Source organism: Glycine soja, chromosome 12 (genome assembly GCF_004193775.1).
Source record: "Glycine soja cultivar W05 chromosome 12, ASM419377v2, whole genome shotgun sequence".
Classification (NCBI taxonomy): domain Eukaryota; kingdom Viridiplantae; phylum Streptophyta; class Magnoliopsida; order Fabales; family Fabaceae; genus Glycine; species Glycine soja.
This window is the reverse complement of record NC_041013.1, coordinates 16,434,843-16,452,049: the sequence shown is the minus strand read 5'-3', so window position 1 is coordinate 16,452,049 and position 17,207 is coordinate 16,434,843. Positions and strand designations below refer to the sequence as shown.

Below are 17,207 nucleotides of genomic sequence, written 5' to 3'. Positions count from 1 at the left end.
TGCTTGTGCTTCTATAGCTTACAAGCATGATATCGTCTATACCCAACACAATCCGCGTTGTTACTTTGAATTCATATTAGTTACATTATTGAATTTATTTCTGCATATATATGCAAAAACCTATTACAAGATTCTTTCATTGTACTTAATTGTAAATGTATTTTGTTGAAAAAAAAAAAAAAAAAGCTTACTACATAAAAAGAACTTCAATCTAACGTGATTTAACTTATGCAAAACTTGTTTGTCAAAAAAACAAAACTTATGCAAAACTTTCGGTCAAACAAAAAACTTATGCAAAACTTCAACTCCTACTACATTAATGAATATACAAATTAAACAAGTTTAGAAATCTTAATTCATTTCAATTTATTTATTCTCTTAATGGTGCATTTAAAATTTTATTTTCAATAAGCTTGGGTGATTACATTAATGGAAGAATGAGAGAATAATAGATGGATTTCTAAGAAAACAGTAAATGGAACTTGTTGTTCTGACTCTATTAGGAACAATCTATATATATATATATATATATATATATAAGGTCATCCAATCACCTAGTTAAGATTTCTCCTATAGTCTCTCCTAACATATATCCTAAAAATAAGTGATTCCAATAATCAAGGGATCAAGATACAAAACAAAATTAAAATACAATTAGAATTAATACAGATAGAATCAATTAGGATCAGCACGACCATGCAACAATATTCTCAATAATGTCTAAAGTGTATTTTCTTTGGCAAAGAAAAATCCCAGCATGAGATTTGGCCACTTCCACTCCCAAAAAATATTTCAATAATCCCAAGTCCTTCATATGAAAACACTAACACAAACAATCCTTGAAGCGCTAAATAGATGTTGAATTATTTCCAAAAATGATTAGATCATCGATGTAAACCATAACCACAAGTTACACATCTTTATCAATTAAAGTGAATAAGGAATAATCTGAGTAGGATTGGCAAAATCCGTAATGCTTGAGAGCTGAGGAAAGTTTAGTAAACCAACAACAGGGAGCGTGTTGTAAGCCATATAATGATTTTGCTAGCTTGCACACCATACCTGGTTGAGCAATGCCAAATTCAGGAAGTAATTTCATGAACACTTCCTCTTGCAACTCACCATGAAGAAATGCATTATGCACGTCCATTTGGTGAAGATCCCACCCCTTTGCTGCAGCAACAGCTAAAACAATCCAAACAGTGACCAATTTGGCCACACCAACAAATGTTTTGGTGTAATTGATTCCTTTCACTTGATGGTTTCCAAGAATGACTAGGCGAGCTTTAAATCATTCTATAGTGTCATCGGAGAATGGTATCTGATCTTGTAGATCCATTTACATCCCAAGGCCTTTTTATTTGCCGGAAGAGGACACATGGTCCATGTATCATTGTCTTCAAGAGCTTGTATTTCATGTTGCATAGCAGAGCGTCATCTATCATCTTTAACTGCATCTGAGAATGTTGTTGGTTCATTCTCTGCAATCACAGTAGCAAGAAATTTGTGATGCTGAACAAAAAATTTATCACAACTCATATAATGTGTTATAGGATAGGGCGCACTTGATTTTCGTTGTGGAGAGAGTGAACAATCAGATGGGCTCATCTTGTGGATAGTATGTTACAAAATCTTGCAGCTTCACAGAGGGAATTCTACTACATTTACCTCGTCCAAGAGATTCTTCATTATTTGATTCAGATGCATCATCATGATGATGCACTTCTCTTGATGTTCCAACATCTTGAGTGAGCTCCAATTCGACATCCCCCCCCCCCCCCCTCACTTACTTCAAGAATCCTATCTTTTGTGGCCACCATTGACTCCTCACTCACTGCATTTTGAATTTCAGTTTCAACACTTCTAGCTGCAACATTACGCGTGGAAAGAAAAAGGAACTCATTCTCAAAAAAATTAACATCTCTTGACACAAAATAAGTTTTGTTATCTAGATAAAAAAGCTTTCATCCTTTCTGTCCATGAGAGTACCCCTCACAAACACACACTTTTTACTTCTGCTAGCAAACTTGTTGCCCTTCTTACCTTGATTATGAGCATAACATAGCTAGAGACCCAAACACCCTTAACTGATCATACAAAGGTGGCTGCCCATTAAGCACCTCATAGGGAGTTTTTCGGTTCCACAATGGTGTTGGCGTTCTATTTATTAGATATCCAACTTTTAAGATGCACTCACTCCCAAAAAGAAATAGGTAGGTTGCCTTGAAATTTCAAAGCACTAGCAACATTAAGAATATGTTTATGTTTTCTTTTCACTCTGCCATTTTTATTTATATAAAGATTACATATTAAGAAATTTTTAAAATCACCAACAACTTAAATAGTTCACTTATTTAACCACGCATTGCGCAGATTCTGGTTAAATATAATTGAGTCGCGTCTTGAACGCGTACAAATCAAAAAACACGTATGTTAGCGTTAATATATTGACTTCAGTAGAAAATGTGTCACATTACCTTTATAATAAAATGGAAAACTTAACCCAACTTGACAGCCCTAGCTAATGGATAATTGACATTAGTCTCAATTAAAGGTAATGTGGATGGAAGATTCTTATCCGATTATGAGAAGGTTAAGTCAGAGAAGTTGCGAAGAAAATACGCCTATACCCCACAATAAGAGGATTTTTAATAATTAATTAATTATATTTGCTTCGTAGAGAAGGATGTCTGAAAATAAAAAAAGTAAATAAACAAATTTATTCATATGAAGTAATGATAAATTGATCGTTTAAAGATAGAAAATATGAATTTAATTTTTGAATGTATCAGAAATGCGATAAAATAATAATATTGTTACATTTGTAGGACTAATTAGTTACATTTTTATAAATTTAAAGATTAAATTTAAAGTTTTAATCTTTCAAAAATTAATTTGTTAGTATTTGACATTTTTCATACATGAATTTAATTATTGAAAAAAACCTCAATATATTAGATGAATAAAAAAAAACGGTGACTATATTAGTTTAACCATTTCTAGCTTCACCCACTGCACCAATCCTGAATACAATACCGTGGTCGTTTTATATTATATTTCTAATAGGTAGATTATAAATTGAATTTATAGTAGATCATTTAAATTTTGATATAAGGTTATTTTTAAATTAAAATAGATAAATAATTAAGAAAATTAAATATACAAATAAGATACGAGACTAGTGTGATATGAATGAGATATATTTTTTTTGCTAATTGTGAGGATAGCGTAGGAAATACACCTTCCAAAGGGAGAAAAAAAATTGCTTGAGAATCTGTAATTCTAATTTATTGTACAATAATAAAATACTAATAATAAAACAATGTTAAGGCAATCATAATAAACTATAAAAAGATAAAAGAAATTGTTAAAAGAAATGAAATTTGACATTTTACCCAAAATATAATTGTGACGGGCAGACAAACACGAGTGCTTGCGAAAGAGTGAATGAAGAAGAGAGGAAAGAGAGGTACTAAATTCAAATCTGTCTAACTGATAATTTTAAACAATAAAAAATTAATATTTATCGATAACAAATATGAGTATTTGTTGTTCCAATAATAATAATAAGGTTAAATTACATTTTTTATTCTTATATTTTTTTGACAAATTTTACTTTCGACCAATTAATTTAAAATATTGTATCTCAATTTTTTTCAAAACTTATAAATTTTACCATTTGTCATTGTGCTGATGTAGCATGTTGACATAAACATAAAAGTTAGAAATAAAATTTATCGAAAAGGTTAAAAAAAATAAAGAGTAAAATTTGCCCAAGAATAAAAAAGTTGAAGGTAAAATTTACTTAAAAATAAAAAGTTGAATATCTATAGTTATTTTTCTCACCATGTCAGTACAATGGTAGAAGATAAAAATTTTATGTTTTTTCAAAAAATTAAAGATAAAATATGTCAAACTAACTTTCTGAAAATAAAATTTGTAAGAAAATGAAAAAAAAAAAAAAGCATGGATAAAAACTTCAATTAAACTTAATAATAACAATATCCAAATTGTTCAATCTCATCTTGAATGCCCAAACCATAATACACTTTAGGGGTAACTTATTCTCCTGGAGAGAGAAATGAATACTATAAACGTACACTTTGGAATTATAAAGACCTTGTACAATGTTATGTAATTGGATAGAACCTAATACAAAATTATGCAAACTAATAGGGACCTAACAAAGTGTTCTAAAATTTGATAGGGACCTAAAACCCAGTTCATCAATGTAATTACATAATACATAGACCTCATACATGGATTACTACTTCCACAAAATGTCATTATGCTAATGATGGGTTCATACACACTCGTGCTTATAATAACTAAACACTAAATTCAAAACCTTAAATTTGATCACAAAATAATTTGAATCAATACATCTCAAAGAACAAAACAGCAACATATTACACCATTTACTTAATTGCAAATGCAACTAGGACAACACACAACAAACCCCAAAGGAAGACCACAATGCACCCTAAGACCTTCACCCTTTTTCTCTCAATATTTGTCTTCATCTGTTGCTTTGCTAATTTTTTCCATAGCTCTTCAACTCCAGGGGCATATCCACGAGATTGAGCCTCTTCTTTTACAAGCATCTTCTTAATTTCTTGTATTTGTTCATCATACAAACAAATTCTATCCTCATGATATGCAAGTTTCTCTTCTGTTGCTATAAGCTTATGCTTCAACCCCTCCACTTGTGAAACATTTAAACCAAGGATTAACCTCCAAAGAACTTCTAGAACCTTGGTTTAAATATTTCACAAAATCATCATCTCAGACCCAAAAATTACACCTCCTATCTTCCTGCACATTATGCAACAGAAAAAAACGCATAGCAGAAACCAAATATGTCAAAAGTAACATTTTCTTACATTCCATTTAGCACTTCACCAAAATATCTTGTCAGGATGTTTCTTGGTTCGAGATGTTAGTTGAATTGTCGCCTTGTCACACCAACAACGAACAAAAAGGGACCCAAATGACGAAGAAGAAGCTCACATGGATGTCATTCTCTTCTCTGGACTGTGTGAAGCCCTTAACGAAGCCAACTCAACACTATACGTAGGTGTACCAGTTTGGAAAGACACACAAGACACAGCCTCGTGTCAAACGATAACTTTTTCAAAAGAAAGGAACCCTAATATTCTTTTTTTTAATATAATTTTAATTTAATTAAAATATGATGTCATGTCAACTGGCATGTGGTCATCTTACATGTCACATTTATTCCGACGTGACATCATAGGTAGCTTGCTGACATATCCAGCTAACGACCACATTTGTAGTTAACAGATTCCTTCTAACGACAGGAACCTCAAACAAAACTTTTCAAATATGAAGGATCAATCGCAAAGCAAAAATTTATTAGGGACCAAATGCAAAATTTGGATATATATCAAGGATCAAAAATATATTGTCAAGAATAAAATGAAGGAACAAAGCAAGAAAAAAGAAATAAAGGAAGAAACTATGCTTCCAAACCCTCCTTCAAAAATATAATCAAGTTGATGCATAATCAATTTGAGCATCTGGGCGTATAGAATAGCCCTCACATCTGTCATTTATTTTATGCCACTAACTGCCAATATATCATCAGAAATTATCCTAGCTATGAGCAAAGGAACAATCAGAAGATTTTCATTCAAAAGACAACCAGAGATTGATGGAAAGGGTGTAACCATCCTTGAACAGAGTAAACCCTGCAATCATACTAACTCTGATGTGAGGACAGTTTTCACACAACTGGGCATTGATGAGCCCTATAAAATAATGTTATGGTCATCTTTGTGCCAATGAACAAATGAAAAAGGAATTTTGGGGGTTCAACCAGAAATGTGTCTCCTAGCACTTATTGAAATGAGAATACATTGGAGTGACTCAGTCACTTCTACATTCACAAGTTTCCATGACTACCTTGAAGAATTCGAAGTTGCTTCCTATGCTTCCATGTACTTATTTTTGTGTTTCTAAATGTAGATGGACCAAATGATCAGAGTGTAATTGTAGTAATGTATGGCTAGCTGTATGTTATGACAGATATCTCGCAAGCATAACGAGTATATACAACAACCATCCTTGTGCCCAGACAGTAACATGGAAAACCAACCATACCCCAACAGGAAAAATGACCCTCATTTATAAACTCATACATAATCCAGACACCATTATCAGCTTAGGCAAACAATCTCAGCGAGACAAAATGGTTATGTAACAAAACGTATCGTATATGAATGTAGCAATCTGTCAATAACCTTACTGTGAATTCATTTAATTTATATTGGATACCAAGGATAAGTTTCAGGTACAAGTACAATATTTGTAGATCAAAACACTGTACATACCTAAATAGTTTATAAAAGAATTGGTATGCAGTTATCTGCATCACTATGACATGAAACTCAATAGACTAATTTATCAAATAATGACCTTTAGAACAATGGTAAGGAACACAAGGCCCTAGAAATCAACATAAACCTCAGTCGGCAACATATTTCTACCACTGCATTATTTCCTATCTGCATGTAATCAATACCAAGCTGAAGTTGAAATCAAATTTCTGTCCTTCCATCCCAGTAGCATGGCCCCATCCTTCTCCACAAGATTATAATGTTTTGAATAGCACCTCAGCAGGCTTCTTATGACAGAATTCATATAAGAACTCAAAGGATATTGACGAAAGCCAGCCATTGTTAACCTAGACTTCCACTTGCCTAACAGCTCATGTCTCTCTACCCTTTCCTTCCCTTCACAAGCAATAATGTTGACAATATCCCGAGCCAAACAATGTTGCTCCATATTAATCTGCACCTTGCTCTTTCTCGGAAGAGACACATCAATGGACTCAAACATTGCCAAGTAGTAATCCAAGGTTTCTATAAACCTGTTGAAGAAAGGAGTGGTATTTGTGTTTGACTCTTGCTCAACCAATGTAGTTACCTTGGGAGAAAGTGATTTCACCAATCTCAAAAGTCCATCCCTTGGATTACTCATATCAACACTTTCATCAGCTGTATGATGGAGTTGCAAAGGGAAGTTCACAGCCAAAGCCTCACCAGGCCTAACATCAAGCACGTCTTTTGTCACATCTGGAGCTAAAACAGGCACGCCGTGGAACTCAACTCGGATGTTAAATGTCTGAGATATCGCAGCCAACCTTTTCCCAACAGCTTCCAGTCCATCACCACGAACATATTTAGAAAGGGGATCGTCAATCCCTGTGATCCGCACATGGGGAGCTCCACCAGGTCTTGCTGCAAGAGCTTGAAGAAGTGTCACCCATTGAGTTCCCTGACCAATCTGAAAGTCTATGATATGAATTTGGTCCTCATTCCTACATGCTTCAGCAATAGCGCCATTGGCAGCCATGTAACCAAATTTTAAGTAGGGACAGATTTCATACAGTAGCTGCATGTAAGAGAGTAAATCTTTTCCCTCAGGCTCTCTGCATCTTAGGGCATGGTAGATGTTATTTCCTGATGCCTCCTTCCTTGCAACAAGCCCTTCTACCAAATAAGCACCAAGGCGCTGGATTGGCTCCCCAGTTATAGACACAGCACTTCTAGCTTTTTCTATCAATTGATCAAAATGTTGCATGTTGTTTTCAGACAAGGCTTTGGCACATACAATCAGCAATTGTTTCAAATTGCATGATGGAAATCCTTGCAGCGATTCTTCCTCCACTGATTTGTGGTGCTTCTCTACATGTGCAACATCACTTGACTGGCCCTCAGAGCTCCAGGACCTATTTCTTTGGCAAGATGTTGTTGGTCTACTGCCAACACCCAAAGAAGTGCTTGATGTGGTGATTTGATCTTCACCATCAGGTGCCATCAAAGCTGTTTCTAATTCCAGCAATGCATGTCTAGTTTCATGGTCATAACTTGCATCCTGTGGAAGAAAGCTCCTAGTAGATAGATGTAAACCGTCTTGGAGATGGTCTACAAATGAGACTGGCCTGTGCAAATAATGATTGCTTTCCTGCAAAGACTTGCAAGAGTTGACACCAGAGTGAATTTCCCCAGAGGTGTGCAATTCCTGACTGTCACTTAATGCAGAAGAAAGAGTATCAGAATCAAAATGACTAGAAAGGGCCGAGTTAGGTGAGTTTCCTATGTCAAGTTTCAAGGATCCAAGCAACTGGTTGGATATTGGTGAAATAGGAGTACAAGACGATGTGCAAGGGAATCCTTCCGAACTAATAACGTTAAAATTTAAAAATTGATTCAAGTCCATACTATGATGATGGCATCAGCTAAAAGCAGCTGCCTTGGCAAACTTCTGCTTGGTACTTGTATCCCAACACTTTTAATAATAGCAGATAAACCTTGAAAAACAGAGAAGCAATCTATCAATATTCACACAACAGAACAGTAACACAATTAATTGTTCACAACAACAATCATCTACTAGCCTAACATGTGGAGAAGAAGGAAAAAACATCACATACATAAATGGTCACACATAAATATAGATGAACTTTCATACTCTAAAAAATATACACTGATTAACACACATAAGGCAATACTTCTTGTAGTTTGTAGAATGAATTAACTGCTACTCTCTTAGCTCTCAGGAACAAATAGGGCAGAAATTTGGAATAACTGATTTAGCAGGTTGAAGAGTAAAATCAGTGTCAATATAAAATAAAGAAACTAATAATGAATTTGGAACAAAAAATTAGATGGGGGAATTGATCAAAATGATTCCTTGAATGCTAAAGTTTTGGTATGGTGGTGCATCAGTCTCATCAACATATTATCATCTACAAAGTAGGACAAATTATGCATATAAACACATAGAGTAAAAGAAAACATCCGAACAACGATGGAAAATTGTACACCATCAGAATTTATTCTAAAGAATGCAATTCCAAAACCCATCCCATGTGCTATGAAAAACCACAGGAAAATATTCCTTCATAAGTTTTCTCCACATCAAGAGAAAATCTGCTCATATACTAATTTGCTTATATACACAGGAAGAAAGACACAGACATCACAAACATAGCTAATTTCATGTAGTAAACGAAGCATACAATAGCAATAATAAAAACAACAGCCGCAACAACGAAAACAATACCATGTAAGTCGCAATTCCTCATTACAGACCCAAAAACTCCTTAGTTTGAAACTAAGGGAAATCACTGAACCATGTAGCCAAAAGTTAAACTTCATCACAATTATCTACTGTTATTGTGAAGGTGCCCCACCCCCCCTGGTACTGAGATTATAGAAACAGCATATATACACCTTTTCATACCATACCAATAAATGCAGAAAATTCCTTGAAACCCAGAAAAAGAATCTCCTTCCTAATTCAAAGTCCTCTAATCCACACCACCCAAACTATTTATTCTAGCAAAACGTCTAAATCAAATCCAAATCCAAAGCTTCAACTCAGACCCAAATTTTGCAACTTTTAGCAGCAGAAATGATGTTAGTCATGTTACATCATTTTTCTAAATCAAACAACAACATGCAAAACTTCATTCAGAACGCAAGACCCTCAAATCACCAAGGAGTAATAATCTATCTATGCAAACAAAGACATAACAGGGAAAAACATATTCATAAACTGATTAATAATACGGTTTCACAAGCAACAACAACAACATGGTGATGGAGAAAGTAAAACTGTCTAAGAAAGTGAAAAAACATTATTGTAAGCACTTAGCAATTACTATTAGCATTACCTCCAAGACTGGTTAACCAAATTCAACACCTAGCATTAGAAAAGACCTTGATTCAATAAACGTGGAGAGCAAAACTTTGCTGAAAATATCGTTCCCTTTTGTTGATATATATTATGACTTTTTGTTTTTTTCGATGTCGTACTGTGGTTTTGAATGAAAACGTAGGTAACGTGAAGAAGGGGTTGTTTGAAAAACCGCAAATTGAGAACGGGGAGCGTTCAAAATGGGGTTTATATAGGGGAAGAAAAAGGAGGGGGGAAAAGGCGTTGGAAGTTTGACGGAGGAGAAACGGTAACGGCGCGGGGAGATTCGGTTGGTCGTGGTGATGTTGGCGCCGTTATGTAACGGACGTTAACTGGTTGACTGAAACGGTTGAAAACGCCGACCATAGCACACGTTGGGAACTTGGCTTTCGAACATTCCTGGCTATGGTTAGCTGGTTCTGTCGCTTTCCTCGAAAGTGTTTCGGTGAAATTTTAATTTTTTTATCCCTAAAAGTTAAAAGACAGTATTAAAAAATTTATAATAATTTTTATATATTGTTAACTGTTGCGTTCCTCTTTCCTCGTGTGCGTTTCGGTGAAAGTTTGTATTCAAGTGAGATTGTTTAGATAAATATTTCTTAAAAAAATATAAATAAATGAAAACAACAGAGAGATCAAAATTAAAGGGTAAGACAAATATGTTATATAAATTATTATATTTTATTGTAAGAAAAATAAACTATTTTAACATGTAGAGTAATTTAGTTTTATATTGTGTTTAAATTTATGGAAACAAAAGATAAATAAAAACATGAATAAAGAATTTATTTGTGATAGTTAGTGTAAGTAATTTTATGATTCTAACTAATTAGAAATGATGTTTGAAGAGTTTTTTTTAAGATAGTTGTTAAAAAAATCAATAAATTTATAATACATAACTATTTGTAACCGAATGATAATATAAATTTTTTTATAATATATTTAAGTAAATTTTAAAATTCCAGAAAAAAAATAAGGTGATGCCGATTTTTACAATGTTTCGGAATCCGAATCAAACTCAACCGTGCACCGTCCTAAGATTCTTAAGGTAGGGATATTAAGTTATTAACGTGATGCGGATTCTTATAAAACGGTATGTTTCTATTCCAAGACTAGAGACCAAAAACCTAAGATCAATAGATTAAAGAGCTTTACCTTTCTTCCAAGACTACAGACCATCCGTCGTGAACAAATACCATGGTAAATTTGCAAACATTTTGAACTAAGGTGTACATCAATGGTGGCGATGATGCTACAAGCTACAAGGCTTTCTCAGCCACTTTAAGGGGACTGATTATGTAATTACATGTTCAAAATTCAAATTCAATATCACTTATTAAGTTAAAACAATCTCACATCAATTGATATATATGTTCCATGGTAAGTTAATATGATTTTAAAATATTTTTATTTTATAATTTATATTTGGAAATATATTCACATTTAAGGGATTTTCATGCATTTAATTAACAAATTTGTCTTTGTATCTCTATTTTATCTATTTTAATGCATTTATACCTATTTAGTTAACGGTAATAAAGTAAAAGTATCAAAATGATTAGTTCAATTTGTTATTGAAATGTTCCATATATATATATATATATATATATATATAAGTTGATTAATATATTAAACTTAGTAGTGTTTATTGAAATGTCCATATTAATTTCACGCACAATGTATTATTATTGTTGATTTAAGAGAATTTTACACGAAGGGATAATTAAGCACATGTTTTTCTGATAATAAATAAATTGTTTTCCTTCATGTGAACTCAGCTAGACCTTATACCACTATGTCAACCATATGGGTTTTACTTTCTTCAATTTGAGTCAAATATGATGTTATTTTTATAAAAAAAATATATTTTGAGTTAATTAATATCCTTTGTTTTCAAAATTAAGCAAAATTATTCTTATCATATATTTTTAACTTTAAAATTTTAAAATACTTTTTCATTCCATATATTTAGGAATTTATAATTGATTTGAGATATTAAATTTTTTTAAAGTTTAGAAATTAAAAATGTTCTTACCAAAATTGGTAGAACCTCCTTCTGTTGCTCCCAACTATGTCTCCTCCTTGGACAACGATGAAATACTTATAAAGACACTCAGATATTCAAGTCAGTAGTACAAAGGTAGGAGACAAGTATTGAGATCAAGGTTAGTATTCATATTGGATTACTTGATATTCCTGAAGTTGTATATCTAGAGTTTTATAGGTTCATGGGCTAGTTACCTGATATAAGAACCATTAAGGGTGGTGAGGATCATGGGGATAAAGATATAATATCTATCTTTTCATATCTAAAGGTGCAAGAATAGACTTTCCTTTTTAGCTCTTTTACAAGGTTGGGTTGTCTTCAGCTCGAGAGTTCTTTGGTCAAGTATCCTAAATCCAAGTGGATGATCTAGGTTGACCATCCCTTAGGCAGGTCTATCAAGTCCAACAATTACACATGTCCCTCAAGCTCTAAAACATACCAAAATAGAATTTTACCTGAAATTACTCCCGTGATTAACCTTCCCAGAAAAAGACATCTTTGCCCAACAATAAAAAAAATTAACCCAAAAAAATATTATTCTAATCAATAACACAACCACCATATGTTCCCCACCACATAGTGACAAAACAAACCAACAAAAAGACAAAATAAACAATAGAAATGCAATAAACAAGACTTAATGATGTACCTTTTTGGACCACCTTCACTTTTGGGACCACAAGCTTCAACACTAGAATCTTTTTCCAATCACACAAAACCCTAACCCTGAAAATGTGTGGACCACAATAACCACAAAGATGAAGACCAAACGTCTCACCCACGCTTCATCTAAACAAGCCCTCCATGATAGCAAGTACGGAGCAAATCGTTACCCTAATCGCCTTTTGTGGAGAACATTGATGAAAAGCATAACAACAACAAAGGATCGTGTTTGTGTTCTAAAGCAATGTCGTTATGTCTTTTCTCTATTACACAAATGACGTTGTAACAACTCCTCTTAATCTTAATTCTTTTAACCTAAATAATATTACGCAAAAGATGTCGTAATTACTTACTTTTTAAAAATAAAAAAAATCTTTTTTCTACATGTAATCTCACTCAGACAAAAAATACACGCAACACCATACATTGCATGTCAATGTGTCTAGTTAACGGCCAAGTAAGCAGTTAACAATCTCGATTAAAGGCAAGAATCTTGGACAAAACATTTCAAATATTAAGGACCTATCACCAAACAAAAATTTATTAGGAATTAGATGCAAAAGTCGGATATATATCAGGGACCAAAAATATATTTAAGCCAATTAATTTCTATGCACTAACATTCCCGATTCAATTCAAAACACGAGAGAAATAAAATTCCTAACCAATCAACAACTTCAAACAATCATTTGAACAAGTTAACAAGGTTGAGAGAAGAAAGAAGAAATATACTTTGGGTGAACAACATGCAAAAGAGAAGGACGAATCTTAATGCTTTAGTAAACCAGATCAAACATCCTTCCACGGGAATTACTTCCCTGCACCTCCCATTTGCTGCATAAGAAAAGCTCAAGTGCCAAAGGTGTTCACTCCAATGCCTCCTTAGACCAGAATTCACCGTCTAACATTATAGTATGCAAACCACCCAAGTGTTTTCCTATTTCTTCTCGCCTCAAAAACCTTTAATGAAAACACCCAAACGCGGCTCTTTTGCAACGTCGTGGTGGGTTTGTTTCTCTTGAATTTTTTTGTGATAGGGAATGCAAATCATCCTACATATTTGAGTATTTGGTAACTTCAAAAAGAAAACCATTCATATAAGTAGAGTATACACAATATCCATATAATATTTTATTCATATTTCTAAAGTTGTTAAGATTTTCCATTTTTTTTACTTGTTAAACAAATTAATACCTTACATAGCTCAACATACCTGTTGTATCCGGTAAAACAAAGTGAAAACTATGTGAATCGCTGGTGGATCACTTCAAAAGTTCTCTACCGTAACCACATCCTTTAAGCTAATATGTTATTTACACATCTTGCTAACCAGCTATACCCATCGGTGTTCTTAGGATTAAAGAATTGAAAAATTTATTAAATGAAGACTTAGAATGTTCAGCCAACCCTACAACTTCAAGTCACAATGTTCATCGTCTACAAATTTTATAAAAAGGATTCATTAATGAAGAGAAAATGGCAAAATGAGCTTCCTTTTTTTCTTCCCTCACCCTTACGGTTCATCACCACCACCACCACCCACAAACCAACCCCTTTCCATTTTCCTTTCTCAACCCCTTCGCCCTCTTTGTTGCACCCCCTCCACAACCCTCACCGTCAATCGATCCTTCACCTCAATCGTCAGATCTCACAGTCATTTTATAATCTCTTTTTAGTCGCAAGATTGCCTCTGCCATGTAATCCTGTTACTCATCATAGTCGAGGTTATCAATGCACTATGCCACACCGCGCACCCTGTTTGACCCTCACACCTTGAAATTTCCTCCGATGAGCATGACATCAGAGCTCCCTATAGCATCGGGGTTGTACCTAATAGGGGCCCCACACTTCTCGAGCATCACAGCCTTGTCCTCCACCCCAAGTACGTAACTAAGTTCACTAATCGAGGTGAGTAGCAAGTTGAGATTCCACCCATATGACGAGTCCACCACCGCCACCATGAAATCTGGTCAGATTTGACCTCACCACCATCACCCCTCTCTTTTCTCTTTCTCTTCCTAAAATCGAGAAACATCAAGCTTGTTAAATCTGACTACACATTTGATGTTGGTATCATGAAATCCAACCAGATATGACTAGGGATGTCAAGGGGGTGGGGTGGGGGCGGGGAGTACTCCTTCGCCCCCCGTTCCCAATCCCCGCCGTGAGGCATTTTTTTCTCCTATCTCGTTCCTGTGGGGCCTTGAAATTTTAAAAAAAAATCCTTAATTTGAAATTCTAATGCAAATAAATTTAAAACAAAATTAAAAGGTCTCACCAACATAATATTCAAACTCAAACAATCCATATATTGTTAAACTCAAATAAACAAGAATGGGCAACAAGTTTAATTTGAAATAATACAAATATAATGTTCAATAACCAACCTTTAATGTTAAATATAAAATAACAATTAATATAGGGGAAATTATGTAATTTCCTTGAGACAAGGATCCCGCGGGACGTAGGGTGTGATCCTCATCCTCATGCCTGCCATTCCCACAGGAGAATATTTATTCTCATCCCCATCCCTACAAGAAAAAACTCTGTTTGCGAGGCCTCATACAGGGTAGTCCCAACGGAAATCCTTGTTTATGAGTCCAAATTGACATCGCTAGATATGACTCAACACCATGAAATTTGACCAAATCAGATCTCCCCCATGGTGGCCAAGGAGCAAGCATTAGTGATCTTGGAGTGCCTCAGATCCAAGTCTTCTCTTTGTCATTTTGAGTATTATTGGAGGTTGAGGACTTTTTAGATCTCCATTAATTTGTGTACAAGTTGTGCAAGTTGTGTTTCAATCAATTTATGTTTTTGTTTTGATCAATTCACATTCAACTGGTGATACTTTTTCTTCATATCAAATTCTATAAATTTTTAGTTCAATCCACGTGATTCTATGTTATTTTGTATGAGTGTTTTATAATAGCTTCATTTAAAGATTTTGATGTGTAATTACTTGATTTAAAGTTTAAAAAAAATTATGGTTAAAAGAAAAAGTAGATGCTTAAAGAAAAGTTTTCGAGAATTAAAACACTAGAATGTGGTCAAATCTCCTTAATTAAGTTTTACTTCTATTCATAACGTGCTTGGCCAAATCCAAATTGAAAAAAAAAATTATGAAAGAATCTTTTTGGTGAAGGACATGAGTGATAACATTGCAAGGAAATGTAAGGATATTTCCAAAGAAGAACTGGACATGTAATTGTGTAATGAAAAAGGTAAGGATAATTTGGAGAAGAAAAAAATAATTAAAAAGCATGTGCAACTCACATGTTTTCTGGCTATTAACAAACTAACTGAGTTTGAGATTAACACATGCCCAAAAATTAGGGGAGATTTAAGGTCGACACTATTAGAAAATATGTTTTCTACATCGGTTATTTATGACTTTCTACATCGGTTAAATACTCTCTCTGTTTTTACAAAAAAAACCAAAATTTAACCTGTAAATTTAAAATCAAACCACACAGCACACAACATATATCATTTGCATTCTGCTTTCAAATAGGTTTTAGCATAAAACTAGCTAGTAAACTATTAATTGAAAAAAATCAATTCATAACTATGAATAACTATCAACAAAGGTTATTCAATGTTAAAATGAAACAACAATTATAAAAAATGTAATGCAAAGTATGGTAAACTAATTAAGTAACCTAAAGTTACATAGTTCCCTAACATCCTATGTTTGATTTCTAACTTTTGGATAATACAGTGTCCATTGGATGTGAAGCGCCTTGAATCTCTCTGCTTCAAACGGTCTAACTTCATTAAAATACTGCATGATCAAATAAAAGATAAATTAATAATGTAATAACAATGATAAGAAAACCAACTTTGTTTGAAATAAATAATTACCGTTTCCCAATTATTCCAGAAAGTTCCTAAGATTATCGTGGACATCCAGTGCATGACGTAATAGCTGCACTCTGTGCTTCCTTTTTGTCTATTACACTAAATACATAATGAAATTTAGATGTTAATTAAACGTTAACTACTATTAGTGTACACACACATAAGCAGTATATATAAGTAGAATAAATTTAAATCACATACCTTAACAACAATCTACCTAGCAGCAGCCTTGGATTTAGGTTGTGGAGTATCATCAAGTCTTTTCAAAGCACTGTTGAATAAGAGGAACATTAAAATATTGATGTTGTTGAGTTATGCTAATTGTGTTTTTTAATTGTTGGAGCTATCTGTTATTTTGCAGTTGCTGCTGCTACTATTTGTGTTCTCCTCTTAGGAAGCCAACAGAGGAAACAAACTAAAACAGGATCACAACATTCGATTCCAGATCTATACTGATGATAGAGAGGGACTATACCTTATAATATAGTTTTGTAAGGTAATAGTTGGATAATGATGGTTATGAATAAGAAAATAGAAGGCTAAGTCATTATCTAATGTAAAAGGAGAGTATGAGGAATGAAATGCCATAAGTTGAGTAGATATATCTTAAAGCTTTAGTAGTCTTAGACTTGATCATGGTGGACAACTATATAGGGATTGTGGTAAGAATGTATCCTAAGATAATAATGAGAATTAACCCTATAATAATGGTGAGAATGAGATAGGAGTCTACGTGAAGTATTAATGATTGAGAGGTGAAGATCCGACCAAATGCATAAAGGATTCGCTAGAAACATGGTGAAGGTAAAGCCATGAGATAAATAAAATACTTGCTTGGGTAGAAGAATTCAATTCATCAGTAGTGTCCTTATAGCACTCACCAATATCTTATGTCTTATTCCTTTAATTT

General features: G+C 33.6%; 1 protein-coding gene across 1 annotated transcript; it reads right to left on the bottom strand.

Moving 5' to 3' along the window:
• Positions 1 to 6,253: 6,253 nt before the first annotated feature.
• Positions 6,254 to 9,903, bottom strand: LOC114378436 (scarecrow-like protein 21). Its single transcript, XM_028337028.1, has 2 exons — positions 9,704 to 9,903; positions 6,254 to 8,335 (listed from the first exon to the last, which is right to left on the bottom strand). The coding sequence occupies exon 2, from the start codon at positions 8,242 to 8,244 to the stop codon at positions 6,538 to 6,540; it is 1,707 nt and encodes a 568-aa protein (XP_028192829.1). The 5' UTR covers positions 8,245 to 8,335; positions 9,704 to 9,903; the 3' UTR covers positions 6,254 to 6,537.
• Positions 9,904 to 17,207: the final 7,304 nt, after the last annotated feature.